The sequence below is a fragment of the Phyllostomus hastatus genome, unplaced genomic scaffold (assembly GCF_019186645.2).
Source record: "Phyllostomus hastatus isolate PE091 unplaced genomic scaffold, TTU_PhHast_1.1 phas_contig_495, whole genome shotgun sequence".
Lineage (NCBI taxonomy): Eukaryota > Metazoa > Chordata > Mammalia > Chiroptera > Phyllostomidae > Phyllostomus > Phyllostomus hastatus.
In genome coordinates, this window is record NW_025333895.1 from 6,917,754 (window position 1) to 6,945,055 (window position 27,302).

Genomic DNA, 27,302 nt, shown 5'->3' on the forward strand with positions numbered 1-27,302 from the left:
GCCCCGGCGGCTCCGTGGCACCGCAGCCCCGCCGAGACGGTGCTGCTGCGGAACTTCTCCTGGAGTCTGTTTCTCACGGGCAAGGCGGGGGCGCCACCGCACTCCGCCTGAATCAGATACCCCGACCCCTCGCCCCACCGGCGCCGGGGTGGACCGGCACTCCCGCCAGCGCCGGGTCAGGGTCTGCTGGGCGAACGGCAAAGGGCTGTCAGCACCGTTTCTGCCCGGGCCTCCTTGTCTCAGAGCGTGCCGGTGGAGTGGCTATGAGGAAGGAGGAGGGAGGGGAGAGGAAGGACGGCGGGTCGGCAACAGGAAGCCGGGAGGTGCAAGTGGAGGAGGTGGGGTGGGCTCACGGACGCAGGGGCCGCTGCTGAAGCGGGACGCCAACAGGCAGCGGGAGTCTGGAGAGGCCCGGGCCCCCGGGTGACAACGCGGGCGCCGCCAGCAAACAGAACGCAGTCAACCCCAGGGCAGGGTGTGTGAGGTCACCCAGGAGGCGGGAGCAGGCAGAGGAGGAACCGCGCCCCAGAGTCAAGTCGGGGGCGGGACTCGCCGGTGGTCTGGGGGGAGGAAGAGGGGTCTGGGAAGGAGGCTGAGAGGAAGCAGCCAGCGTGGTGGGAGGAGACCCTGAACCAACGGGCGCTCACAGAGGCGTGGAGGCTGGCTCTAAGGCGAAACCCATGCGGCCCCTGCTCCAAGTCCGCCCGACAGACCTCCCGTGTCCGGAGCCCACGGGCTGGAGAACCGGGGGCTCTGAAGAGTGAGCGTGAGCAGCAAGCAGCTGCCTTAAAGGCTGATGCAAACACTGTCACCAGCATGAGGGGGAAAAGGAAGAAAAGTATTTTCACGTTCTGTTTGGAAAAAAAAGCGCCTCACTTTGTCCCAAAGGACTTTTGCGCAGAAAAAAGGAATGTTCTTGCATTCACACTGCCTATGACCGACAGCTGACACGGTGAGCTAAGTCAGGAACGGGGCCTACAGAGTTTCTCGGCCTTGGACAGACGCCTACTGGACACCATTGTCCCCCCCACCCCCGGCCTGCACAGCAGCCCCGCTCGGGAGGCCTCTGGCCAGCTCCACCGTGCAGGGCAGAGATGGCGGCACAGGGAGTGAAGTGGCCACTCAACACCACACGGCTGGAAGTGGCCGAGCCAGGGACGGAACCCAGCGGCCTGGCTCCTGGGCCTGTGTTCTTTCTCACTCATTTGCCGCTGAGGTGGGGTGACGACGGTGACGGAGACGGTGACGGTGCGAGTGGTGACCCCCACCACTCCCATAACTGCGGACAGCCCCGTCAGTGCAACCGGCTGTGGTCAGCATTCAGTAGGACGTGATTTACCTAATTAACACCACCAGAGGCCACGGCAGTGCAAACGACACGCACTGTGTGCGCCGTGTCTGTGAAAACGAGCGTCTGTTTCATCTCGGCGCGTGGACACGGCGGAAAGATTAGGTGGAGGAAAACCAAGCGTGCGGACTGGGACTAGGGAACAAGTAAAGCACAGAGATAAACTGCTGTTGAAACCAGCTGCAGAGCTAACACGGCTCTGGAAGGCTTCGGTCATTCGCAGGCGCGGCCTCTGCAGCGTGCACATCCGAGCTAATGAGGTTCAGTCGCCGCCCACAAATCTGCAGTGAGACAGCCCCGCGGCCCGCGGACACAGCAGCCTGGGCGCCCGAGTGCACGGCTCTCCAGAGCAGAGATCACGACGCGGGAAGAGCAACGTCGTCCTACTGCACGTTACTGATCGTAGCCGGTGCTGAGGGAAGTGGCTCCGTTTGGTCAAATACAAACCGAGACAAGTTACAAGGGGTTGAGAGAACCTACTGACCAATATTGTTGTTCTTCTAATAACAAGATCAGCGACAATAATTCACACCGTGTCTCTGTCCTGTGGCAGTCTCGAAGCCCCGAGAGCAGCGGCCCGCGTGAAGTGCCAGGCCGGCACCGAGGGCGCCGTGGGGCTGCCGACGGGGTGCGGTGCCGGAGCTGTCACCGGCCGACCGCAGCACTGCCCTCCCGGGCTTCATCGCGGCTCTGTGCCCTGCCCTGTCGTGTGTGATGTTGCAGGACTGTCCAGTGGCGCTTCAAAGCCAAGGGATCCCTTTAAGATGGAGCCACGACACTTCTGTGCACTGTTACCCCTGTAACGCAGGCATAAGCAGTACTTTAGGGGCAGAGAGAGAGAGACCGTCTCGACCCGAAGAAGGGTGGGCTTCTTGAAAGTTCTGCCGGACGCCAGTGTCAGACGGAGGACACACGACAGCCCTGCCCGCAGGGGCAGGAGGTGGACGGGGACTCCTGTGGTTCCCAAGACCCAAGGGGCTTCTGGGAATGAGGAGGTATTTCCGCGTGCCACAGGAAGTGGGGAGAGCTACAGGTGTTTAGCAGTGTGGGGCTGGGGGTGCTCAACCTTCTGCATACACCCCCAGTTCCCTGCGAGAGGAACCGTCCAACCCGAAACGCCAACCGTGCCTCCGTGGAGAAACACCAGCGAGCGCCAGGGCCGCCCAGGCAGGTGGAGGGAGGGAGGGGGAAAGAGCTTAGAGGTAAACTGAGGCCAGGCCATAAGGATCACGTAAGCTCCTCCAAGGAGGAGGGCTTTCTCCTACAAGCAACAAGGCACCCCCAGAGCAGCACACTGGCCTGGTGAGAGCTGCCCGTTAGAAGGGTCACTCAGGTGTGGGGATGGCGTGGAGGCCGAACGTCCAGAGACAGGGAAGCCAAGAGGCCAATCGGAAGCCAGAGGCGGGCAGAGTGCAGGCCACAGGGGGCGGGGGCGGGGGGGCAGGGGCCGAGGGGACTGCGCAGGCGGGACCACCAGCAGGCACACCGGAGACAGTGCGTGCGTGGCTCACCGCCGGGGGTTACAGCGCGGGGTTATTTTCCACACAGTGTTTGGTCAGCAGGTACCTGTCAGGAGAACGAAGATAAGTGCTGGAGCAGAGGGCTGTCCGCACGGGGCCGCAGTGCAAGACGAGCAGTCTGGCAACCAGACCCCCGCACGCAGAGCCGACCCCCCCAGGAAACAGGCCTGAACGAGCCCGCCGGAAAAGCTGCCGGTGGCTTGGGCACGGCGCTCCCTCGGCCACTCGCCTGCGTCTGGGACGCGGTTTCGCCCTGTTTCCCCAGCCGGTGGTTTCACGTGATGCATTCAAAACAGTTTGAAGCGAAACCCAATGTAACACCTGTGGAGTCGGACGGCTTCCTCCAACCCTGCGACTCGCCGCTGTCAATGCCAGGCTCGTGCTGCACACCGGCGCGCGGTGGCAGAGCACGCGTCCCGACTCTCCGGGGACAAACGGAACTGGGAAGCATCGCGGGAAACTGAGATACGGATTATGGGCTTCAGCCGTCACTATGAATGACAGAACCTGAGGAGCACTGAAACACCAGCACTTCGGGGGGATTGCAGGGTGCCTAAGTGGGCTGGCACTCATCTGGACTAAATGTTTCTCGGGAATCTTAGGGAAACTGTCAGTCACCGGTAAGTCCCAAACGCACCTTGGGTGACCGATGTGAGTGCGTCACCGTCGCCTCTGGGAACGCCTGCGCGGAGCTGGCAGCTACAGAAAGTAAAGCAGCAACACACACCTAGTAATGGCATTTGTTTTAAAAAAAGGAAACAGTACGAACTACTCCCCCCTTTCTTCCTGTTCTAAAAAAAGTTAGCTTGTTTGTACTGCTCCTTGAAACTAGTTCTAGGAAAAATCAAGCTTTTGTCAGAAAATAAAACGACGTAACTCAAAAATTTTTTTTTAACATCCTAGCTGTCGGATCTGAAGCGACACATGTGACGTCCGCGTGTGTTTTCAAGCCACCCTGTGGTGCCGCCCCTGTGGTGCCCGAAGGCGCCCATCCCCCTGCCCCCGTTCGCAGGCCCCGTCTTTAAGGGCGGGATCTCCCGAGTTCACCCGGACGCCGCCGAAGTTCACCGGGAAACGAAGCCCGAAGGCTGGTATCGGGCTGAACACGACACAGCAGCACAGAGAACAGAACCCCCGCCTGCGGGCAACCAGGAGGCCGGACGGGAAGGGCCTCAGAGCCCCAGTCAGGGACTAAGGGGGACGTCCGCCACCGTCCTCAGGACGAACCGCCCTCCTCCCGGGAGCCACAGACCCCCGCCCCGAGGAGAGGGCACGTGGGCACACCGACGCGCAGACACCGCCGGGCCTCCAGGGCTCCTGAGGCCTAGCCGCCGCCTCCGAGAGCGCACGAGCCCAGGTTAAGATGCCGGAAATGACAACAGTGGCTGGTGTCAGAGGGTCAAGTAGGGACAGGACAGGGACTGACTCCCAGGAAATGGCATCTGTGTGTCTTAAAGGAAGGCCCTATCTACACGGAACTGAGAACCACATGCCCCCCCCACCCGCCCCCCGCAGAGCGAGCCCACACAGCCCCTCGGGGCACGGACAGCTCTGCAGGGCGCGGCAGGCCGGCAGGCCTCTCGCCCGAGGGGCCTCAGGGAGGTGGGCCTGCCATCGCTGAGGCCACGCCCGGCGGCACCCTCTCAGGCCTGGTGCGGCCGCCACTGCGGGTCTGCCCCGTCCTGAGTCTGTGTCTGGGGGGTGGGACCCCCCCCCGCTCCCCCCCCCCCCACCGCCGCCCCAAGGGCCCAGAGCGCCTCTGGGAGGAGGAGCAAGAGGACTCAGGACGGGACAGGACGGGACAGGATGGGACATCGGGGATGAAAGTCTGAGCTCCTGCCCTGTCGGGACTGGGGGTATCTCGCAGCCGTGGGGCCCGCAGCCTCTGCACACCTCAGCTTAGTCACCTGGAAGGCCTCCGGAGTCGCAGGTGGGGCTGGGAGGTGGCGCGTGGGACTGAGCTTGGCACCGGCACTGGGAAAGCTCTCGCTACACAATGACAGTTAGTGAAGAAATCTGTCACACAAGCCAGTATTTCTGCACCCATTGAATTTTATACTTGAAGGGACAGTTTTTCTTTTTACAAATCTTAATCCCAAGAAGGACTCATGATTACAATTTAAAAAATCAAATAGTATTTAGTGTTTCATGCAGAAAACAGAAGCACTGCCCTCCGTGAGATCAGTAGAATTCTACCAGCTGGGGACACTAGGGACATGCGGACACAGGGTCGGGCCCCCTCTGTCCACACCAGCCTGCGGGCTCCCTCGGGGCTCCCATCTCTCCCCAGGAGCTCATCTCAGCGTTTAAACACCCTGGACTCCGGTTTCCTGTACACCTGCAGGGTGGCCAACCTTTGGCGTCTCTGGGCCACACTGGAAGAAGATTTGCCTTGGGCCACATGTTAAATACATTGCAACGCGTTATCGCAAAAAAGAAATGTCATCATGTTTTAAGTAAATTTATGCTTTTGTGTTGGGCCGCACTCGCAGGCCATCCTGGGCTGCCGGCGGCCTCGGGCCGCGGGGTGGACACCCCTGCAGGCACACAGGAATGTGACGGTTACGCCACGCACAGTTATCAAGCACCTATTCTGTGCCAGGCCCTGGTCTAGAGGCTTGGGGACACATCAGTGCACAGACAGCCAAGCTCTGTCCCCTGTGGAGCTCCCAGTCTCCCCAGAGGTGACACTGGGTAAGGAGATCATGGACTGTCTCAGAGAGAGGTAAGTAGTATGCAAAACACAAAGGACATTCCAGGAGACGGGGGGCAGCTGTACACGCCAGTCAGTCAGGACGGGCCTCACTGAGAGGGGCGTAAGCGTGGACCCTGGTGGCTGCGAGCACGGGGCGCAGCGAGGGGCAGGGTGGGGAGCCAGGGCAGATGGCGAGCCGCACGAGGACTCGGGCTGTCAGGGAGGGAAGTGGGGAGCCACTCGGCGGGCTCCGGACAGAGCAGACCCACGACCTGACTCCCCTGTAAAAGCCTCTGGCTCTGGGCGGAGAGCTGGACGGAGGCAGGGGAGCGGGAGGGCTGCCAGGAGGCTGCCGCACAGTCCCGGGCCGGGGTGGTGGCAGTGCGGGGCGGGAGGGGCAATGGTCACACTCTGGACCAAACGCATATAATACATCTAATGAATCAATCTAAATATGCATGCTTAAAAAATGTAACTTCTTATTTTGAAATAATTTTGGACAATTACAGACTTATAGAACAGTTGCAAAAATAGTGCCAAGAATTCCTGACAACCTTCCACCTGGATGACCTAAATGTTACCATTACACCCCTTGGGCTTGTGCTGGTGGCCACAGATCCGCGCTCTCTGCACACACACACAGGTGTACACCCCAACATTCAGACTGTCCATCCCCCAAGTTTACTCATTAATCTCAGCATCCCCCAATGAGTCTTGATTCTTAGGGGAAGCAATTATTACTATGATGGCCGCTCAACTTTCTCATTCTTTGCATATTTATTAGCTCTCATTCTACTGTGAAGAATAGTTCTCCTGTAGCTGTCGTTATGTCATGCTGATACCTCCACTTCTTTACTCGTTTATTTTTGAGTTACTGTTTCCTCTCTGGGTTATAACCCACTACCGTCTAACTCAGTTGGCGCCCAGGGGTCCCAGCTTGGCCGGCAGGAGCCCCTCCAAACCGGCGTCTCTGTCTCTCTAACCCAGCCCAGCCCTCCTTCAAGAACGCCCCGATCTCCCGCACAGCGAGGCGCTCCGGGTTCACCTCGCACTCCCTCCGCCCCCGCCCCGTCCGGAGCCAGCCGCGTCTCCAGGAAGCCGAGTTCCCGTAAGGGAGCTGATGTCCTGGAACTCAGACGCGGACCTCGGGCGCTCTGGCGCTTCCCGGCGTCTTGCTGCTTCCCCACCTTCTCAGCAGACGGAGCTGGGACTGGCGTGTGTGTGTGTGTGCGCGCACGCGCTTGCACACTGCCGCCTGTATCTACCTCTCTCTACTATATGTATTGGAAGATAATCAGTTCCTACTGTCACTCCTGATTCCAACCCTAGCAAGAGGTGATTCTAGCGTTCCCCCTCCTGTAACTGCACTGTTTCTCTCCGAAAGGGAGCGGCCTGGCTCCCATCCCACTTAATTTATCTCCTTATTTGCTCAACCCCGGAACACACAGCGCAGCTGCAGAACTGCTAACTCACGCTCCTGGGGAAGGCCGGCCAGCCTAGGGTTTTAATATCGGCTCACGGCTTTAACAGTCCTCAGCCCCAGGATTAGAGTAAAAATGCTGTATCCAAAGGACATTCCTCCTCCAAAGAGTGGCTGCATTCTTTATTTGAAATGCAGTCAGGTTTACTCACTTCCCTTTGCATTCTGTTTTTTTTAAAATCCACTCTTGTCAATTAGATTTATTTTTTCAGCATGTAACACATTACCTTGGTTCTAAAAGTCAGAAGTATGCAAAAAGGACACTCAGAGACACGTTCTCCCTGCCCACAACCTCTGTCCGACCTATCCCCGCCCACCTCCCCGCTCGCCCATTTCTTGGGTCCCGGTGCACCTTTCCTGTGTGCTCCCCTCCCCACGAGCAGAGGGCGGGCACCCCACATCCCTTCCTCACAGAGAGAGAGCGCACAGTAAGGACACTGCTGCACTTGGCTTTCTTCCTCTTGGCAGTGCGTCCTGGAAATCGCTTCCTGCGAGCCACCGAGCGGCACGGCAACGGTGTGGCTGTGTCACGGCCTGCACAGGCAGTCCGGTGACGCCCGTATTCTGAATTACAAGCGAGCCCCGACCAACGGTCTGCGCACACGCACTCTCCTGCTGCTGGGCGTGCGCCGTCAGGGGCACCTCCTGGGAGCGGTGCTGCTGGGTCGGAAGGTGAACACGCCTGGGTTCATCAGACACCCCCAAGTCCCTCCAGGTGGGCGGGGCCGCCTCCAGTCCCAGGGGCGGCGGCGTCTGACATCTGAGAGCGTCTGCTTCCTCCCGGGCTCGTGCGCAGCAAGCGGTGCCGCGCTCCGCGGTTCTTGCCAATCTGGTAGGTGAGAAATGGCACCTCAGCGCAGCCTCAATTTGCATTTCTCTAATTATGGAGAGGTGGAACATCCTTTCATATGTTTAAGTGCCATTTTTATATATCTTTCAGTGGGGTGAATTGTCTGTTTCTTTTCCTCATTTTCTACCCCATTTTTGGTCTTTTCCCCTTCACTTTTAAGATTTTGAAAGTGATCTTAGGGATATGAGCCCTGCATCTCTGATATATGTTGCAAATATTTTCTCCTAGCCTGTCAGTTGTCTTCTGACTTCATGTTTCCTGGCTACATTTTTTTCCCTCCGATGACTGAGGCCCTAGGATTTCAGATGCCGCCTTAGCTTTCTCACGGGCTAACCCTTCGTATGTGCTCTAGCCTGTTCTACTCTACTCGTCGGTGTGTTCGCCCACGGGCCACGGCCACACAGCTTCAGCCACAGATGCTCTCGCAGGGGCGTGCAACCCACAGCCCGCGTGCAGCCCGGGATGGCTGCGAGTGCGGCCCAGTACGAACCGTAGACTTGCTTAGAACACGATGAGGTATTTTTGTGATGCTGCGTCGCACTGTATTTAATGTCTGGCCCAAGACGACTCTTCTTCCAGCGTGGCCCAGAGACACCAAAAGGCCGGCCGGCCCTGGTGGCGTGTGTTTTGATGACAGACACGGCCAGTCCCCGGGCAGCTGCCCCCTTCTGGTGGGTTCCTGCCCTTTCTTGCATGTTTTTTTTTTCATAGGAACTTTAATACCAACTTTAAAAGTCTTTTCACGAGCAAGAAGTTAAACGCGCTCACCTGTGTGGGTGTGACTGATACGTGCGGTCTCACGCTGCTCCCGTAGTTGCACAGCTTGTACGCTCTGTTACACGTTCAATGCTCCCCTGTGCTCGCCCGCTTGGTCACCCGCAGCCCGGCTGTGCTCAGGGGGGCTCGGAATCGGGAAGGCGCAGCTGTGAAGTGCACGCTCAACAGCTATACACTCTAATAATGCCCTCCGCCCCCGCGTGCAGCGTCTCGGGGGCCGATTTTTAACAGTACCTCTGAGCCTCATCCGTCACACACACGAAAACCAGCGAGCTCGCTCTGCTGTCCCCGCTGCCTGTCCCCTCCCTCTTCGGTTCCGAGGATGCCCACCGCGCTGGAACCCACACGGGGCGCATCGCCACTTCACCCCCAGCAGCGCCCTCCTTTCCCGCCCTCCCTCACACGCGTCACACGCCCGCTCTCGGTCCGCAGGCTGAGGTCCTCCCGCCATCTCCTGGCTGGATGGAGCCCACCCTCCCGCCAATTCCTTAGGACGGGGTAACAGGCACAGACTTCCGTGTTTGAAACGGTTTTTCTTGGCCTGGATGCTTGAGAGACGCACATGTCCTTGAGTCACGCCGTCGTTGACCATGGGGCTCCATCACTGCCTCGCCTTATACATTGATTTCAAGGCGTCTGATGCCAGACCAAGTCTCCTGCCTCGTCATTTATTTGATTCTTTTTTTCTTTTTTTTTTTTTGCTTGGAAGCCCTGGGGGTTTTTCTTCATCTCTGAAGTCTGAGAGTATCACCAGCATGTATCTTAGACCGGACTGCCGCTGGTCGATTTTCCCAGGTGCCCCGGGAGCCCTTCCCCGCGCAGATTCAGACCCCCTCCAGCTCCAGACACGACAGTCCCCCTGCTGGTCCTGCCCCCCCGCCACTTCGCTCTCCTCCTTCACAAACTCCAGTCACAGTGCACGCGCGTTTTCCTTGCCTCATGTGGCACTTCAGCCGCCTCCTCTCCGACCCCTTCTTACTCTTTTCTTTCTCTTCCTTTCATTCTCTTGGTTGTTTCCTGCCATTTCCTCAATATCCTTCATTAAATGTCATTGGACTCCGGTTTTTCCTCGAGCTTCTGAAAATGTAGTCAATTTCTGAGATAATTTTATCATTTTTACTTTGTATAATAAACCCTTCTCGTGTCTTTACATTCTTTGCCTGTTTCTGTCTTTAACGTCTCAGTTTTTGACTCGAGAACACCCTTCGCCTCCCCACGCGCCTGAGCACACTGAGGTCGGCACGGGGCACGGGGCAGGGCGGGCGGTCCTCACCTTGCGTCGCTTAGCCCTTCGACACTTTATTACGGAAAATCTCAAACACCTAAAGAGTCCAAGGAGTTGCAGAGTGAACGGCCACACTCCCAGGAGCTGGGGCCCGTAACCATCATTTTGTCCTGCCTGGTTATTCCATGCATCTCCATCTCACTCTCCACTGATCTACCTTAATGCCACTGGCTGGGAGGCTGGACCCTCTCATTGGCTTTTCGCATGGGATTCTGGGAGAGGAGTTTTGAAACAGAGCGCGCCAGACAGCAGAAAGGCAGTGGGTTTGTTCCCCTCCCCTGGGAGGGGGACACGTCACTGGTCGCCAGCAGGCCTGCCAGCGGTGGCCAGTGCTGGCCTGTGAGCAGAGGCCTGGGGCGCAGACTCCTAGAGAGTCCTGGAGCCAGACAGGGACTGGGGACCAGCTAAGCCACCTATGTTTACGGCACCTTAGGGTGGCAGAAGAGATTCCTGGTATAACCTTGAGCTGAGCTGGCAGAGGGTGACAGGGTGACTTTTCTTTGGGTGTCTTAGTGGGAACGGGCTTTGCGGCAGAAGCTGGCTGTTGTTTCCAAAGGCCCTGGTGAACAGGCTTTCGCTCTCGTGTTACTTTCAGTTCTTGAGCCTGGCAGTAGCTCTAACGAGACAATCTTTGATGCCATACCCTGACTTTTCCCTTCCCCTTACTTTTGTTACCCAGATATTTTAGGCAGAAACTTGCCATTAAATAAAAGATTCCTTTCTTTTTCACCGAACTCCATCTTTGGGGAACTGCCAGTAGGCAGCAGAGGTAGGCCCGCCCCCACTCCCCACCTGGTTGGGTTTGGTAACAGAACCTGGCGATCAGGAAGGGACCCTGGCCTCACGGCAGGCAGGCCCGCCGCCGGGGGAGTGGGGCTGTGGGTTTCCCCGCTGCTGGGAAGTCCTCTGCATTTGGAAGCTGCAGACATTAGTACACTTCATCCCTAACCACTTAGCAAGCATGCCATTCAGGAGAGTTTAATGTTTAAACACTTTTTGAAGTAAAGTTTGCCTAGAGCAAAACGTACAACTCCTACCTGTGCTGTTCCCTGAAATTTGGGAAATGCACACAGCCACATAAACCTTTGTCCATGCACGGGACTCCCCCCCAAACCCCGCCCAGTCCACGCCCACCCCCCTCTCCCAGGGCAAACACCTGCTGATTCTATCGTCTCCCCGCCGTGGGCCTGCCCCAGGACTTCCCGGGGAACCACACAGCCCGGACTCTGTGTGAGGCCCTGCCCAAAAGCAGAGCTCTATGGTGACAGCGCGAGTGGCAGCCCACTGGCGGGGCGGTGCCGCCTGCTTTTTTCCTGAGGCGTGGCCATTCGTGGTCTCCTGCTGTGTTTATGGTGTTTTCTGTAGTTTTACTTGTTTGCGTTTTCCTGGATTTTTTGGAGGATCCATGGGAGAGCTGGATTTAGGTAGTTACAATACTTCTGGTTGCAAACATTTTCAAACATAAAGGAACAGAGATTATTTAATAACCACCCAAATTAAAAAATGGCCAAGACTTAGATTTTGCCTCACCTGCTTTATCTATCCCTTTTTTTTTGCGGGGGGGTGAAGATAGTTTAAAGCAAAACTCACACATATTATTTCAACTTTACACACCTCGGTGTCCATCTCTGAAAAGCAGACTTTCGGTTTTACAGCCGCGAGGCCATTACTGCATCCAGCAAAATCACCAGCAGCCCCTTGGCGTCATCTGGAACTTAGACGGTGCTTGAATCCTTCAAAGCGCTTTAAAAATGTTCTTTTGAAGACACTTGAGTTAGCTGTCGTGTGGAAAGGCCAATATTCCTTGCTTTTCACTTTTCGACATTTTTTTTAACCGATTTTTCAAATCAGTAATAAACCTCCATTCACTTCACTACCATTGCAACGCACATTTTTGGAACCACTTTTCTGAAGTGTAGCTGGATGTGCTGTTCTGAACGTTCTTGGGTTAAGTCAGACACATTTCCCCTTAAAGCTGCAGCTCTCGCATTTTGGTCTTAGGGACTCACTGTGCTGGTGAGACTGACCGCGGGCCTTAAGGAACTTCAGTTTCTGAGACACGGCTCTCCGCAGTCACCGTTTCAGAAACACAACAGAGTTGTCTGACACCGAGGCGCGAGCCGACAAACGCTAGGGTGATGACGTCATCTGACACAGCGGAGCCTCCGGGGAACTCCACCCCGAACTTGTCGATGATGAACGAGAGTGGAGAGGGAGAGCGGGATCTCAGCACTGCCACCAGGACGGTGCTGACTTCGGGACCCCCAGAAGCGGTCTCTGCGCACCGCTTCTCCACGGCGGGAGCGCTGCTCTGGCCCACGGCGGGAGCGCTGCTCGCTGCCTTGAAAATGGGTCCAATGTGTGAAAACAAATGCATGACTTTTATGTGCCAAACACGAAGTAGAAAATAAAAGCTGCTTTTTCTTATAAGTCTTATACAGTGGCATTTAAAGAAGGCATTTAGCAAAGAACTCCAATAACATTCTGTGCTGTGACGAAAATGTTAAAACGCCGTCCAGGGCCCTAGAGCGGGTGCTGCAGCCTCTTCAGAAACTTCTGAAGGACAACCGGAGCTACTATTTCCGTCCCCGTGCACTTGGGAAAAGGCCCCGTGGGAGAACACGCTGGCATTTCCACGGGACACCACACATGGCACGCACTAAACCAGGGCTTCTCAACCTTGGCACGATCGCGCGTCTGGATGGTTTAAAAAGAGACGTGTCATTCAAAAGCAAGGCATGAGTATGTCAAAGCAACTGAAGGTTAGTTAAAATGCATGTTTAGAAAGATTGACACATGAGTTTTATCTGCTGCAAATCAAAAACCTATAAAGATGAACTGTATACAATATCAAGTTACCTTCCAAGTATCATGGCTGAAGCTTCATCTTTTCCATCTTTTCTTACATTTTTATATCTAGTGAATCAGTCACAGTTGTAGATCAATACTTTAAATGCCAGAAGAAGCCAGCTGCTTGTTCTAGTCTCTGACTCAGTTGAGCTCTTACAATATTTTGACGGTTTGAAGAATACTAATAATGGGATGTTAGGTGGTAGATTGACTGAAACTAAATATCAACATAGCTCGGTTTATTTTCGGAGGACTGAGCTCATCCCTTCCGAGAGCGGAAACAGGGTTCGTTACATCACGAGCTGTTGTTACCTTATGGCATGCCAGCGCAGCCCCCCGCCCGCCCGCCCGCTGGGGCGCTCTGGGAGACCGGAGGCTGAAGGGTTCCGTTCCCAGCAGCCGGGGCCCGGGGTGCACGGGCTATAGCCGGCTGTGGGAGACTCCCAGGGACGCTGCGGGAGTCACAGCCACCAGCGTCCGGACAGTTCTGGGGCCACACCGGTGTTAACGCCTCAGCCCTCCTTGCCCGGGGGGGCGGGTCCCCCTCGCAGCCAGTGGGGACAGTCTGACGTGTGAGGAGAGTGCTGCTTCCATCCGTCTGTCGAGCCTCTGCTCAGCAGACACTTCCCAAACACCTGCCCGCCCTCCACTTCCTCTCGCCCCCCCCCGCCCCCGCACGCACTGTCTGCGCACCGCCGTAGGCGCTGAGAGGAAGTGCGCGTGCACTTCCACGTCAGCCTCAGCGCCCAGGCCAGAAGGGACGGCTCCTCAAGTTCCGATGGGTTCTGCGGCCCCGATGCCTCCAGGCCAGCAAGGAAAGGCCGGTTTAGCTTCGGGTGAGCCAAACGGACCCCGACCGCCCAAGAGAGTGCCAAGTGCGCCCTCCCCGTTCCCCTCCTAGGTCCTGAGGAGACCAGTGCTGATGTGGGGGTGGGGGGCTCCCAACGACAGGTCACGGTGCCTCCGAGGCCCCTCTGCCTCTCGGTGAAGGAGGAAACCACTCGGGACCACCAAAGCCTGCGCCGGGTCAGGGGCTCCGGAGTTCAGTGGCTGCCTGTTTCCCCATGCACGTGCACCGGAAGTCTGAAGACCCCTCTGCACCAACATGCCCAGACCAGCAGACCTCTGCACCAGCAGTGAGATCAGCAGGACACGCTCCGCGTGGAGGCCGGGCCCCTCCGCCACAGCCGCCTCTGCACCCCTGTGAACGTGGGCGCCACGCCGCCACCATTCACGGCGCCCGGAGGTTGCGCCCACCAGCCCCACTGCCACCCAGCTTCCCGGGCACACGGCACCCCAGGCGAGCACAGCCCACCCCAGCTCGGCTCCAGACAACTCGTCCAACCCTGGTCCGAACCAGCCGGGGCGGTGCCCTGCGGGCGGCAGTGCGGGGACCGGGGTGCTAGGGAGGGGAGCAGGGGAGGTGGCAGCTGCCGGTCCTCCCAGGTGGGAGTCCCCTTCAGCCTCGAGCTAGGTGCGGGGGCAGTGCAGGGCCCCGAGACCTGCCGTCTGTAAGGTGCCACCTTTGGAAAGCAAAGGCCCCGTAAGGCCATTACACTGAAAGTACGACCACCCCCCTGGCAATCTGACGCTGAGGCAGACCACCCACTGCTACTCCTGCAGGTAAGCTCCACCGTCTGTGAATCCCCGAGTCCCTGAAGGAAGCTCACGAGCAACTGGCTAGACCACGGCGCCTGAATTTGCCCCTCACTGGTGGGGGCTGGGGGGTGGAGGGGTAAAAGCTCCCACCTTCCTCGAGAAATGCAAGCTCAGTGGCCCAAGAGTGACAGAACAGACCTATGTCACCGAGGACGCACTCGTTTTTGTCCTCGCTAACCAACTCTCCGGTCCTCGTCAAGTGCGCTGGAAGCGGCGTTTGTTTCAGCTGCTGGGTACAGAGGACCCTGCAGTTTAGAGGCGGAAAGAACTGAGGCAGAAGACACTTCTTCATGTTCCGCAGACAGACACAAATCGTTCTTCTATTAAAAGAACACCGCATTATCTCACTCACCGTATGTGTCAACAGAAAGGATCTTAAAGAAACGTAGCATGTCACCCAGATAAACTCCACCCCCCCACGAGGCACCCCACGTCCCTCGAGCCCACTGTTCCTCTCCCGAGAGACGGGCACCGGGTCCGCCCGTGTCCCGGGCGAGGGCGGGGGCGCGCGGCAGCAGCTCACCCCGGCTGGCGCTCCTCCCGGGAGTTCACCAAAGCACAGCGCCGAGGTGCGGGCTGCCCCCACAGGCGCCCGGAGGCTGAGACACCCGAAGGCCCGGAGGCACCGCCCCGACACCCGTCAGGACCCACCGCTCTCGCTCGACCAGTTCTGCTTTCTGTAGCCCGTGGTGCTCCCCCAAACCGGCGTTCGGGGGTTCCGCGCGTGCATGCTATTATTACACAGGCCCTTCGCGGGGCCTCTCGCCGTCCCCGCTCTGCGCCTTTCTGAGGGTGCCCCGGTGCAGCACTGCTGCCCGCTCTGTCCCCCAGACACCCCGTCTCCGGCGAACTCACACGACCGCGAACATCAGGAGTGGGGAGGTCATGAGGCCCGCCGGCTCCCAGCAAACCAACAGAAACCACAGGGGTGGACGCCATCAGTGACCAGGTCTCAGGACAGTTTCCTCGAATACGTAATGGGCGTTATGAGCGACTCCCCACAGACCCTGCTTCTGTTTCGAGGGGCGTCTCCGTTAGCAGGGTCCAAGAGTTGAGGGGACTCCTGTCATTGGGACACCAGAGAACAGAGTCGCTGGAACGCCAGGAGCCGACTGGCTGGTGACACGGTCTCGGAGTGTCCTTCCTCTCCGGTTAATGCGAGAAGGGCTCTGCAGCTTTGCTCAGAAGCAAAGTTCCGAACGAAGCGCAGGGTTCTGCACTGCGGAACGCCGACGCAGAGAAACGCGCCATCTGCCTCCAGCTGGGATTTAACTTCCATTCTGTACCTCCGACGACGCAGCACCGGCACGGTAACCCCTAACCCCGAGGCCGACTTTCTGCCACACGCCCCCGCCGACCGTCGGCTGGAACTCACCAGGAGCATGGCTGAGGTCCCGTTGGGTCTGGACAAGTGGATGGACATCTCTGGAAACATCCTGTCGATGCGGCTGATCACGTCGTCAACGTACCTGGGCGGGAAGAGGAAACACCCGTGGGTGAGGCGAGACCTGGTCAAACCAATGCAAGTCCACGGGCTCTAAAGCTCCTCTTTCCAACTTAGTTTTTAATTCATGGAGTGCATTCTCAGGAAGGCAAACAGGCCAGCATGGCTTCTGATAAAAATACTGCACCCCTGCTCCTCCTCTTGCCTTCCCGAGCTAAGCGCTTCTCAGCGGTCGCTTCGGTGTTCTCCCTGGGGTGTTCTCGGTCGGCATCAGTCTTGCCTTCCCACCTCAGGGCGTGGCCCGGCGACCCTCTCCTGCAGGAGACCAGAACTCGGCTCGGTCACCGTGCTGGCCGCTGGGCTCCCCGCTCTGGCCTCAGCGCCAGGAAGGCAGCTGCTTCCCGGGCTCAGCTCTGGCCGCCTCACCACCTGCCGTCTGGTTTCTCGGCTCGGTCACTGGAACCACCCACTTCCGGGGCCGAGTTCCTGCGGTCACCTGCGGTCACCTGCGGTCTCCCGGCGGCACGCTAATTCAAGTTGTATCACGGTTTGTGTTCGCGCGGGTGTTCACAGCCTGCGTGCCCCGGGCTCTGAGCCGCGGCGGCTCAGGAGCGTGCTGGTTCGCCGGGGGCACAGCCTCCCGCTCTGCCTTGCCTCTCCCTTGGCCCGCTGACTCGGCACCCACTCCGAGGCTCGCCCTCCACCCGCCCCCCCGACCGCCCACTTCTCTCAGCACAGGCACACACCTGGGCCATCCACCAGTTCCAGTTTCCTTGGGGGCCTTCTTCCAAAAGGGAGCCCTCTGTCCCAGAGGGAACCTGCAGTGACGATTAGCTCTTAAGGCCTTACTGTCGTCACTGAGACAGCTGACTGGAAGCACGGGGCACGGACCCGGCTCACAGGGAGAGCACCAGCACCCTGCTCCCGGTGCACCGTGGGCCTGGTCCGCAGGACGGGTCCTCCCCTGCAGGGCGGCGCCCTGTGCAGAGGCGCCAAGCCGCAGCACCCGCAGAGCTGGGTCTGGCTCAGACCCTCTGGGAGTGAAATCACACCGGCCTCCGTGCCCCCGTCTAATCCGCTGGCCACAGAGGGGATGCATAACACAATAGCTGGGATGCAAAACTATCCATTAAGGACCCTGCGTTGGATTTTGTATCTGTTGGATACGACAAATTAAATTACATGTCCATTAGAGGAGGGACATGGAAAAGCTCTGTTCTCTTGGGGGAGCAGGGAGGTTAGCTCTCCGCTCACAACACGAAGCGGTTCCAGCCCAAAACCTGGGGCTCCGGAGAGGCGGCGGGCAGCGCAACGCCGTTTGTTGAAAAAGTGAACACAGCGTATCGGCTGTGAAAGTGGAGAGTAATCCCACTGATTAACTTCCCGGGCTTTCCTTAGAGAGGATTATGCAGTTTTGAACTCTGAGTTGAAGAAGGAAGAGAAAAAACGACAGAAGGCCGGTGGCAGACAAGGAATTAGCAGTAGGAAGCGAGCGTGAGAGGAGGGGGAGGTGCCCGAAGGCTCTCTGCTGCTGGGAGAGGGCTGGGGGGACGGGCACTCTTCCCGTGCAGGAGCGACCTCTGCAAACCCAGGACCTAACAGCTGCCGGCCGCCTCCGGGAAGAACCGAAAGGCGAGGATAAGGCACTCGCAGGCGAACCAGCTCAGAAAGAACACGAGGTGTTTCTCAAAGCCCCGTTCGGGTGAGTCTGGAAGGGGCTCGGAGACCGTGACCAGGAAACCACGCCTCCTGTCCCAGCCTCCTTCCAGACTCACGGGGGCATGACACACAGCCTTGGCTCTAGGCTTAAGTGCTACAAAAGGTGGAAGACGGAGACGGGAGGACAGGAACTCATTTTTCATCAGCGCCTGACGTTTCGAGACCCGGTGGGAGGCACACGGCACACACCATGTCCCTGGAAACGCTCGCACGCTTCTCTTCTACACCTAGCACGTAGACTGACTGACTGCGGCGACTTCGGCCTCAGCAGGCAGCGTCCTGAGCAACCCGCTGTCCTGGGTGAACAGAGGTCACTGCTAAGTGTATGCTAACGGCAGGTGTAGGCAACGCTTCCCAGCCGACCCTCAATCAATAGCCGTGCCAGCTCTGGACAGCAGAATGCAAATGCACGCCCAGAACTCCAGTGCAAAGGTAACTCCGTCACTTGCTCTCCCGGTGCCCTTCACCTTGACAGGTTCAGAGTCCTTTCTGGAAGACTCGCCTCCTCACTAGACTAGGAAACAGGGAACAAGGAGGTGAAGTGATGATCCCAGGAAACCGAGAAACCCAGATGCCGGGCTCAGGCGTGCAGGTTCCAGGACGCCCTTAGGGAGGGCCGGCGTGCTGTCTGGGCAGACGGCACACGTCCCTTGCCGTTTTGGGTTCCTTTTTCGTTTTTGTTAATGAGTTCTTCACTTGTCAAGGGAGACAGCGGCAGGGGAAAAGAGCCCCTATGAAGGACGTCTGCTGTCCGAGTAGGAGAGTGGAGAGGTCCGGGGAGGCAACTTTTCCTGCCCTACCCACGATCACAGAAAAGGCTCGGCACGCTCAACCCAGAGACTTTACTGAGCAGGAGTGATTTTCAAGGAGACTGTTCTTCATTCACAAGCCCAACATAAAGGAGATGCAAATTTCCTTTTTTACAGGTGACATTATGTGTTTGCCAAGGAGAGAAGGAGGGGAAGTCAGCTGTGCTTTCACGGAGAAAACAACAGCTAAATCCTAGAAGCAAAAATCAAAACATTTCACTTCCAAGCAGACCCAGCTCTCGAAACGCAAACCCGCCACTTGCGACTTGACAGAAAGGCAGAGCTGGAGACAAAGGACACTCTCCTTCTGCCGAGGGGCACTGCACGGGGGGGTGGCTGCCCCAGGTGCCCCTCGGGCGGGGCTCCCCGAATGCCGCCTCCCCGGCCGGCTGAGGCTGGGGGCTCGGGGGCAGGGCCGGGCCCCGGCGGGACGGTGCGCGCCCCTCCTGCACGCCGCCGCGTGCGCCGTCCCTTCTGTGCAGGATGACATTAATTTTTACCTTCGGAAGCCAGGCAAACAAGCAGTAACCCAGCAGTGGTGACTCGTTCACACTCGAGCAGATGCAGCGTGGAAAGATTAATTTAGTGCCAAATTGAGCAGTGAGTCACAATTTGCACATATCTGTCAACCTGTTAACAGGGTAATAACTTGGAGAGATCGCTGCTCCTATTTACATTACAGGAGCCTGTCGGATGGAGAGCGGCCGGGTTCTCCGATGAGCTCGTGGCTCCACGGTCCAGGAGCGGGGTTCGGAACACGGACCCCTAGAAATCGCAGGTCCACTTCAAGGTGTGGCTCATCGCTTGGGTGTTCTCAGGCAGGAAATTCACCTTCAACCAATCAGAGAACCCCACCCCCCTCCCGGCTCCCCAGTTCCAGTGAGACTCCCAGGGCTTCCGACCCGCTCTCCCCCAGGACCGTCCAGCAGACCCTTCTCAAGGCTTCCACAGGCCTCCTCGGACGCAGCTCCAGAGCCAGTCGCCTCGCCACCTCTGCTGCGTCAGGAACAGGCAGGCCATCCTCAGACCCCAGCGTCAATTTCTGAAGCCCTTAAACCTCCTTCCCTTATGCTTTTCTTCAAGTACCTTGGCCTGCTCCTTCCAAAAGAGCGCCGGGACCCCAGAAGCCCCTCCTCTGACGCCCCCTCCACCCAGCACTTCCACGAGGGGGAACACCCCTGTGACGCCTCCCCAAGGCACCGGGTACTGCTGGCCACCAGGGGTACTTCAGTCCTGCCACCCAATCAATCACCCACATGGGTCTCAGGGAATGACACTCGGTACTTCCTCCAAAGCCCAAGGGCTTTCTGCAAACCCGTAAGAGACTACGGGGTTCATCTCCCCACCAAGGTCAAGGACCTGCCTCCGTGACCGCAGAGAGACGAGGCTCTCATGGCCACATGCACGCGTGCTTTACAGATGCTCCTTCCTCTCTGTCGCTGTGGAAGGCCCAGCTCAGGGTGAGCTCAGGCCCCGGGCCCTCAGAGGGCCCGACAGGTGCTGCGGTCAGCTGCTGCGGTCAGCTGCTGCCACTGCTGCCGACCGGCCGGGCCTCCTCCTTCCCGGAACGGCCTCAGCAGGCTCGCACCGCCCGGCACCGCCTTGCACACCGGGCACGCTCTGCACTCTCTGCCTGGAGGGCTCGTCACTGCAGCGTCCACCCCAGGTGCCGGCCAGCCCTGCTCGGCTGAAACACCAGCGGCGGGGGAAGCCCCCTCCCCTGCCGGCACGCCCCCGGCCCGAGCCAGTCAGTGCGTCTCCTCTCCCCGCTCACGGGGCTGTTAAGTTCTCCTCTGCGTCTCCTGCCCTGGTTGTAATGAAGAGGTTTTTCCGGTAACTATTTGTTTAATGTCGTTCTTCCCAACAGGACTCTCCGCGGGATCTCATGACTCCCTCCCTCCGTGCTGGGTCCTAGCACAGCACAGCACCGCCCCGCGGGGCCTGGCGCCTGCGACGCATGCCTTCCCTGTGTGCTGCGCCGAGCGGCCAGGACATTGGAAGGCCAGTCGTGTGGACTCAGGTGAGGCAGCCAGGAAACAGCTCAGATGCACAGTTCCCTGCAGCAGACGTTATTGGCGGATCTGAGGTGCTGGGCGAGCCCACTGCCCCAGCCACCAGAAGCCACCGATAACGGCACCCGGAGACCGCACGCGGCAAACCCCGAAGAAAGCGGCAGAGCAGCTTCCAGTCTCCAAGCTTAACACGCGGCCACAAACCCCCGCAGCCGCTCTGGTGGGAGCCGAGGCCCCCCAGACGCCGGAGCCTTCTGAGGAAGCGTGTGCCGCGCATGCCCGTTCTAACACGCTGCTTCTAACCAGCTAATTAATCCTGCAAAAGCGTTAGTACAGAGATACGTGCTACCAAATTGGAATCGCAATGCAGAACGATAACACAACAGAATGTGGGAAACATTTCTAAAGATGCTGGTTTCACAAAACGTTCGTTTTCCACTCTACACATTAGAACAATTGTGAACTATTTGTCATTAAAGCCGTAACGTAACTTGCTGGACAGATGGCTGGGTTCTCTAGAGTCTGACCCCTCCTCAGAAGAAAACAAAACCGCAGCCAGTCTGGCCTCCCGCCAGTGCTCCCGGGGAGCCAGGTGCCCATCGGCTCTGGCAGGACTCAGGCGCCCGTCTCCCCCACACGGCGCGCACCACATGACACGCCCTGCTCACTGTCCCCACCCGTGCCCGACCCCAGCGGCAGGAGCGCGTGGGTTCGTCAGCCACATCTGGGACAAGGGTAGTGCCCGTGGACGTCCTCTGCACGGCCTGAAAGTGACAGAGCGTCCTCCTCCACACCTGTCCAGGTGACAGCCGAGGGGACTCCGCCGGTGGGGGACGCCGAGGGGGCCGGTTTAATGACCCCGTGGGGGTGCGGCTGCCTGAACCCTCACCTACCACTCTCAACACGCCAGCGAAAGAGACTGGACACTCAGGCCAAAAGGGCTCACGGCTCTCCCTCGGGCCCCACTTCTCAGATCTGGAGGACGCCTGCGTCATGTCTGGGAAAGACTTCTGGTGCTTCTCCCGGGTGGCGCGGCAGAAACGAGACTCGCTGCCCCCCGCCCCCCATGGAAGCGAGAGCACGTGCCTGGACTGCGGTCCTCTCTCACTGCACCCGTCCCCCCCCGCCCCCCGCCCCTACCCCACAGCCGCCTCCTGCGCTGCTCTCTGCCCAGGGGAGGCCCTCAGAAACGCCGAGGCCTCTCCATGGGGTCGGCACCCCAGCACACAGCTGTGCAGCTCAGAAGGCCCGCTGCCACCGCGGAGTGAGGGGGCCGGGCCACAGACCCCGCAGGGAGCCCCCGCCCCCCTCGGGCGTGCCTTTGGGCCTGCGCGCGCCCGCCCGCAGCCCTGCCGCCTGCACAAACAGAGGAGGGGGAGCACCCGCACGAGCCCACAAACACCACCCCGCGCCTCAAGCCGAAGTGCGCGCGCAGGGACCCGCCGCTCGTGCAGTTCGCGGAGCCCGCCTTCCGCTGGGTGCCAGGCAGCCCCGGCGGTTCGTGGGCACGTGTGGCCAGCACCACCGCAAAGACAGAGCTCTGCTCAGCACACGGCACAGAGGAGCACCGAGGTGGGCCACAAAGCTGCCCCTTGCTGAGTGCCTGCGGTCCCCACGAATGGTCCCTGTGTCCGGGCAATGACAGTAACTGGGAGGACGGAGAACAGCAGAGGCCACTGCCCGCGGTGGGCTCTCTGGGAGTGGGGTGGGGTGGCTGGGGCGGTGGGCCTCGCCCAGCCTCCTGCTGCAGGAGGGCTGGGAGGAATGGGGCAGCGGGCACTGCGTCCCCGGGCTCAGAAGCCCTCGCGCCCTGGGTCTCACGGCTCTCTCACCTGCTCTGGGAAGCAGCAGGGGCAGGTGTGACACGACAGAGAAAGAGGAGGCTGAGCGACCGGCCCGAGGTCCCAGGCGGCTGAGCGGCGGGCCCCACTCCAGGGCCCCCTGGCTCTGGGCGGCGGCCCTGTGAGGGGCCTGCAGAGACGCGGGTCTACTTCGTTCTCTCGCTCCCTGCACGTCCGGTAAGACGGCTGGATGACGTTCCCGCGGCGCACCAACACGAACCCAGCTCACGGCCTTCTCTCTCCCCATCCCTCGGCAAGTGCCACGCAGTGCCCGAGGGGGCCCGGGGGCACAGTGCCGCGGCCGGAGGCCGACACGCGGGGGCCCCCACCTCGTTCGCTGCACTGCATCCCCCTCAGGGCCGCCAGCTCACGCCCAGAGAAACAAGACAACCGAGTGAAACCGCCCTCCGTCCGCCTGTTGGGCTTCTGACTGTGTGACTCTCAGTTCACGTACAAAGTTGGCAGGTAACAGGAAGGGGCAGAACAGTAGGCACTTATTTTGCATTTTATTTTATGTTAGTAACTGAAAGGCAGATGTTTTTCTCAATTTCTGTTCTTGCACTAAAACTGTACTCAATATCTGTAGGTCCCAGTTTTCCCCCAAACACTGAGACAGTGTGTTAACCTTGGGGAAGGCTTGTAATTTTCACGCCACAGCTACTCCTTTGCGAGCCCTGGCACGTCAGAGAGACGCCGCCCAACAAGGAAAGCACGCGCACACCGAGCCTCCCGGCAACTGCCATCAAAGACAGTTACGAAGCCGGCCTGCTGCGTCAGACCTGGTGAAGTGACACCTGGCGCTCAGATGGGCGGTGACGAGTGTGCAAGCACGTGACGCGGTGACAGCATACCCCCGGGCTTCTGGCTTTCCACCAGGGAGCTGACCAGGACACAAGGGCACGAAGGCTCCCCGGCTTCCCCAGCCCCACGGCCGCCCCGCCCAAGGTCACACGCAGACCGGTCACCGAGTGCGGACTGGTCGCACAGGCCTGGCTCGGCCAGGCGAGGCTGTCGTGTGGTGAGCAGTTCCAGAGGCGGTTCACTGCGCACATGCAAGGCAAGAACCCTGTCCCCACGTGACTGTGAGTGCCCGAGAGCACACGGGGTAGACTGCACGAACAGAGAGAATGCCGCTCACAGCCCCGCACACGGGACTGGCTGCAGGCGTACAACACATGACGCAAGCGCGTGCGGTGGTCAGCAACGCCCTCACAGTCCAGGAACCGCACCCTCCGCCCCCGGGACAAACGTGCCTGCATGGCAGGGACTCTGAGTTCTGCTCTCAGTGGTCAGACAGTCGCTCCAGGGAGCGGCCAGCCCGAGGCCCCGCCCCCGGCCCCTGCCGGGACTCTGCACACGCCCCAGGCGCGGCACACCCGTGCTGACCTGGACAGCCTGGGGGTCAGGTCAGGGCTGATGAGGAACACAGTGAGCAGAACCTTGCCGGGCACCTGTTCCTTTCACAAAAACTAGCAACTTCCCAACCTGAAGGTGTCGTTCAGCAGAGTTCACGGACACACGAGGTCGTCCCCCACCCCCGGCCCGTGCTGACAGCACTGACTCGAACCAGCCGAGACCAGACATTCCCGGTGGGCGGCTCTGGGTGGGGCCAGGACTCCGACCGACAGTCGTCCGCAGGGCTCTCAGCCCGGCTCTCCGCTCCCGCCTGCCCCGCCAGCTCCCCGCTGCCCCAGCCCGCGCAGGAAAGCCTCCCCGGGGCCCCCCCCACGGAAAGCGCTCCTTCAGAGCCCACCTCACCGCCGACCCCAGCCGGCCGGACCAGTGACTGTGGACGCTGACCTGCCCCACCAGACTGGACACTGCACTGTTCCCGGCCACCAGCCCCGGCACACCGCCCAGCACACAGCGGGCTCCCAGGGGTCCCCTGCCGCCACCGGACAGGAAGAGCACTGGCTGGGGGTGTGACCGAAAGACACACTCCCTCCAGACCGACGCCTCCTCCAGTGGCCCTGCCCCGACAGGCCGACCACGCAGACCTCACCCACGGGTCCCTCGCCCTCCGGCCTGTGGTGGGGTGCGGCTGCGGGAGGCAGTGACAGGGGACAACGCAAGGTGTTAGAGTGAGAGCAGAGCACCTCTCCGCCAGCGAAGCCACCGTCCCCCAGCTGCGTCCCTCAGCAGGGCTCTCCCACGATGCCTGTCCGGCGGCTCTCCCCCTCTCTGGGTGCCAGTAAGCACGCCCTCCTCCTGCCCCTGGGGGAGGACAGGCGCAGGGCAGCACCACTGCCGGTGGCCGCCCGCCTGCCCTCTAGAAACAGCAGTCCCCAGCCAGAACGAGAAATATGGAAAACTGAAAAGTGTTTAACTGAGGACAGCAGTGACACGAGTATTCTGAATTGGTAACAAATAAAGCCTTACACATGCTCTGCTGACTTAATTCAACATCATTCACGTGACAGACCTTCCCGGGAGCGTTTTAACTGTGGATGCGGCTAGTTCGGGCAGCCACGGCGTTCCAGCAGAACGGGGGGGGGGGGGGGGGCCTGACGGAGGGCTGCACGTCACTGAGAAACGGTGCCCCCGCCGCCTCCTCTGCTCCCCTTTCTCCCCAAGGGCCCCGGCACCCCACGCAGCGGGCACAGCGGTTCCTTCTCGTACCACAGCCAAGGGCTAGTCTGCTTTCCCTCTCTCTGAGTTCACTGTCACAGTCATGCCTTCCCCGGACTAAGAGCTCCCACGGCGTGGCAGGCGTGCTTACTAAGTGCTGCGGGCGGTGCTGGGCGGTGCACGGGCGGGCACTCTGAACTGAACTGTGCGTGTACGCAGAAAACTATGACTAGCAAAGAAAACCTATGAGCTCATGGCGTCATTTCTTAGAATGAGGCTAGGTTTTAAAAATGAGTTTATTTAAAGAAAATTATTACACAAACAATAGAACGGCTGATCAAAGGTTACGGCAGAAACCCTATAGGTACCTGGCTGTAAACGACTGACCGGAGACCCCCTTAAAGCAAGGCAGGTGATAAAACAGCTTGGTCTGAAAAAGGTCTTGCTTGTCTTTGTAAACTGCGTGGGGGGGGGGGTTCCATTCTAAATAAATCTCCATATGCGCACCTTTACAACAACCCCAGGTTTCCGTGCGTACAGCCAGAGCCGGCGAGGAGAGGAGACGAGGAGAGGCACGCGGGGAGGGCCGGCTGCTGAGGTCAGCAACCCCGGGACGGGGTGCGGGGCTGCAGGCGATCAATCACCCTGGGCGCTGCCTCCGCTGGGACGTGTCTGGGAGAGCGCAGTCTGAGCACCGCGGCGGGGCGGGGGCGGGGATGGGGATGTGGGGGCTGGGGCGGGATGTGGGGGCTGGGGCGGGATGTGGGGGCCGCGCTTCTCGATAGAAAACAACATGGCTCCCGCACAGGCAGCAGCAGGCGTGGCCGCTGGCCCCCAAATTCCTCTCGCCACTTTCAAAAGTGTTAAAAATGGTGCCGGAGCCATCTTCTCCCACTGGAGCCAAATCTGTGAGTCTCCTGGAGGCAGGTGGGTAGGTGACGTGTGCAGCACCCAGGACAAACTCCCAAAGGGCGCCCTCTGCAGGTGTGCAGGGGCCTCGCCCGGCCACAAACAGCAGTGACCGCGGTTAGCTCCCTAAGCGCTGCATCTGCGTAGGGCAGTCCTCTGAATCCCGCAAACGCCTTCTCCGCTGTGAGTCCAGGAAGGAACAGCTGGTCGCGCGGACCCCTGCCTGTGCACCCCCCCCACCCCCCACCCCTCTCCCGGCCTGGCCTGCTCTCTGCCCCGCCCGGCACCCACCCCAAGTCCCAGGGAGACTTTCCTCCGCTGGGGAAAGAAGAGCACTTCCGGGGAAAAAGCCCATGATTTACAAAGAAGAAAGTCGTAAAAATGATTTAAAAAATGAAAAAGCTTGAAAGGATGACTTAATAAATCCTAAGTGTTGTTCCCAAGAACCGTCATTAAGAACCTTCTCTCAGTAAGTAGCAGAACAAGGAACAGATCAGTAACCTACTCCACAGGCCCCCCCGGTATCCTATTCAGTTATTCTAAATAACTCATGAGACAAACAGGAACTCACAAGGGAAGTTAGAAAATACCCTGAAATGAATGATAAAAACATATCAAAATTTGTGGGATGCAGCTAACGCCACGCTGGAGAGAAATTTATAGTTTAAAAAAGCTTCCATAAAAATGGAAAAGTGACTAAAAGATCAAAGATCTATGCTTCCGATTTAAGAAATTAAAAAAGCAAATTAAACCCAACGTAAAAAGAGGGAAACGATGTTTGTGAAGGCATGAAAAAGAAAACAGATAAAAACTGAAATCAAGAGTGGGTAATTTGGACGAGAACAAGTGACACTGAGAAAGCCCCAGCCAGACTGATCGAGGGAAGAAGACAAGACGCAACTCAGCGACATCAGGGACGCGCGAGGAGGCGTCGCTCGGGCGCAGACACGTCAACAGGCCCGCGGGGGCGCACCCTGAGCGACTGTGCGCCGACAGACCCGACAACTCAGAGGACGGGACAGCCCTTGAAAGACGGCGACTGGATACCTGACATACGGAGAAATAAAAGTCCAAGCCTCTACTTTTTAAACAGTGCATTTGTTGTGACAAACCTTCCTGTGAAGAAAGCTCCAGTCCCACACGGATTCGTGGTTAATTCCAGGAAACACCGGGGAAAGCAGCGGTCACAGCCTCACGGGTGCTCCTTCAGGAAACTGGAAGGGGGAGCGGTTCTCGGCCCCTCCGAGGGGCCAGTGTTACCCTGACACCGGTATCGGGGTCAAGGGCATCGCAGACGATGCGCTCCTCATAAGCAAAGACACAAGATTCCTCAACAAAATACCGGCAAATAGAACCCCGCAACACACGAAAATGACAACACAACCAAGTACATTCTAGAATGCGAAGTTGGATTGACGTACAAAATCAACCCACGTTGTGCCGCATACATATATAATGGAATGTTACTCAGCATCAAATGGGTCTGGTTTATGTGAATCACACCTCGAAAAGTCCACTTAAAAGAGTGTTCACAGC

The 27,302-nt window shown here is 58.9% G+C and overlaps 1 protein-coding gene across 3 annotated transcripts in view; it reads right to left on the reverse strand.

Moving 5' to 3' along the window:
* Positions 1–27,302, reverse strand: part of MED27 (mediator complex subunit 27) — a 152,208-nt gene that overhangs the window by 31,698 nt on the left and 93,208 nt on the right. For 2 of the 3 annotated variants that reach the window (XM_045846495.1, XM_045846494.1), the window contains exon 4: positions 15,840–15,933. The exons of the other annotated variant lie outside the window; for it this stretch is intronic. In XM_045846495.1, the coding sequence (XP_045702451.1) occupies positions 15,840–15,933 (94 nt within the window). The remainder of the gene's footprint in view (positions 1–15,839; positions 15,934–27,302) is intronic. 3 annotated transcript variants of the gene reach the window in all.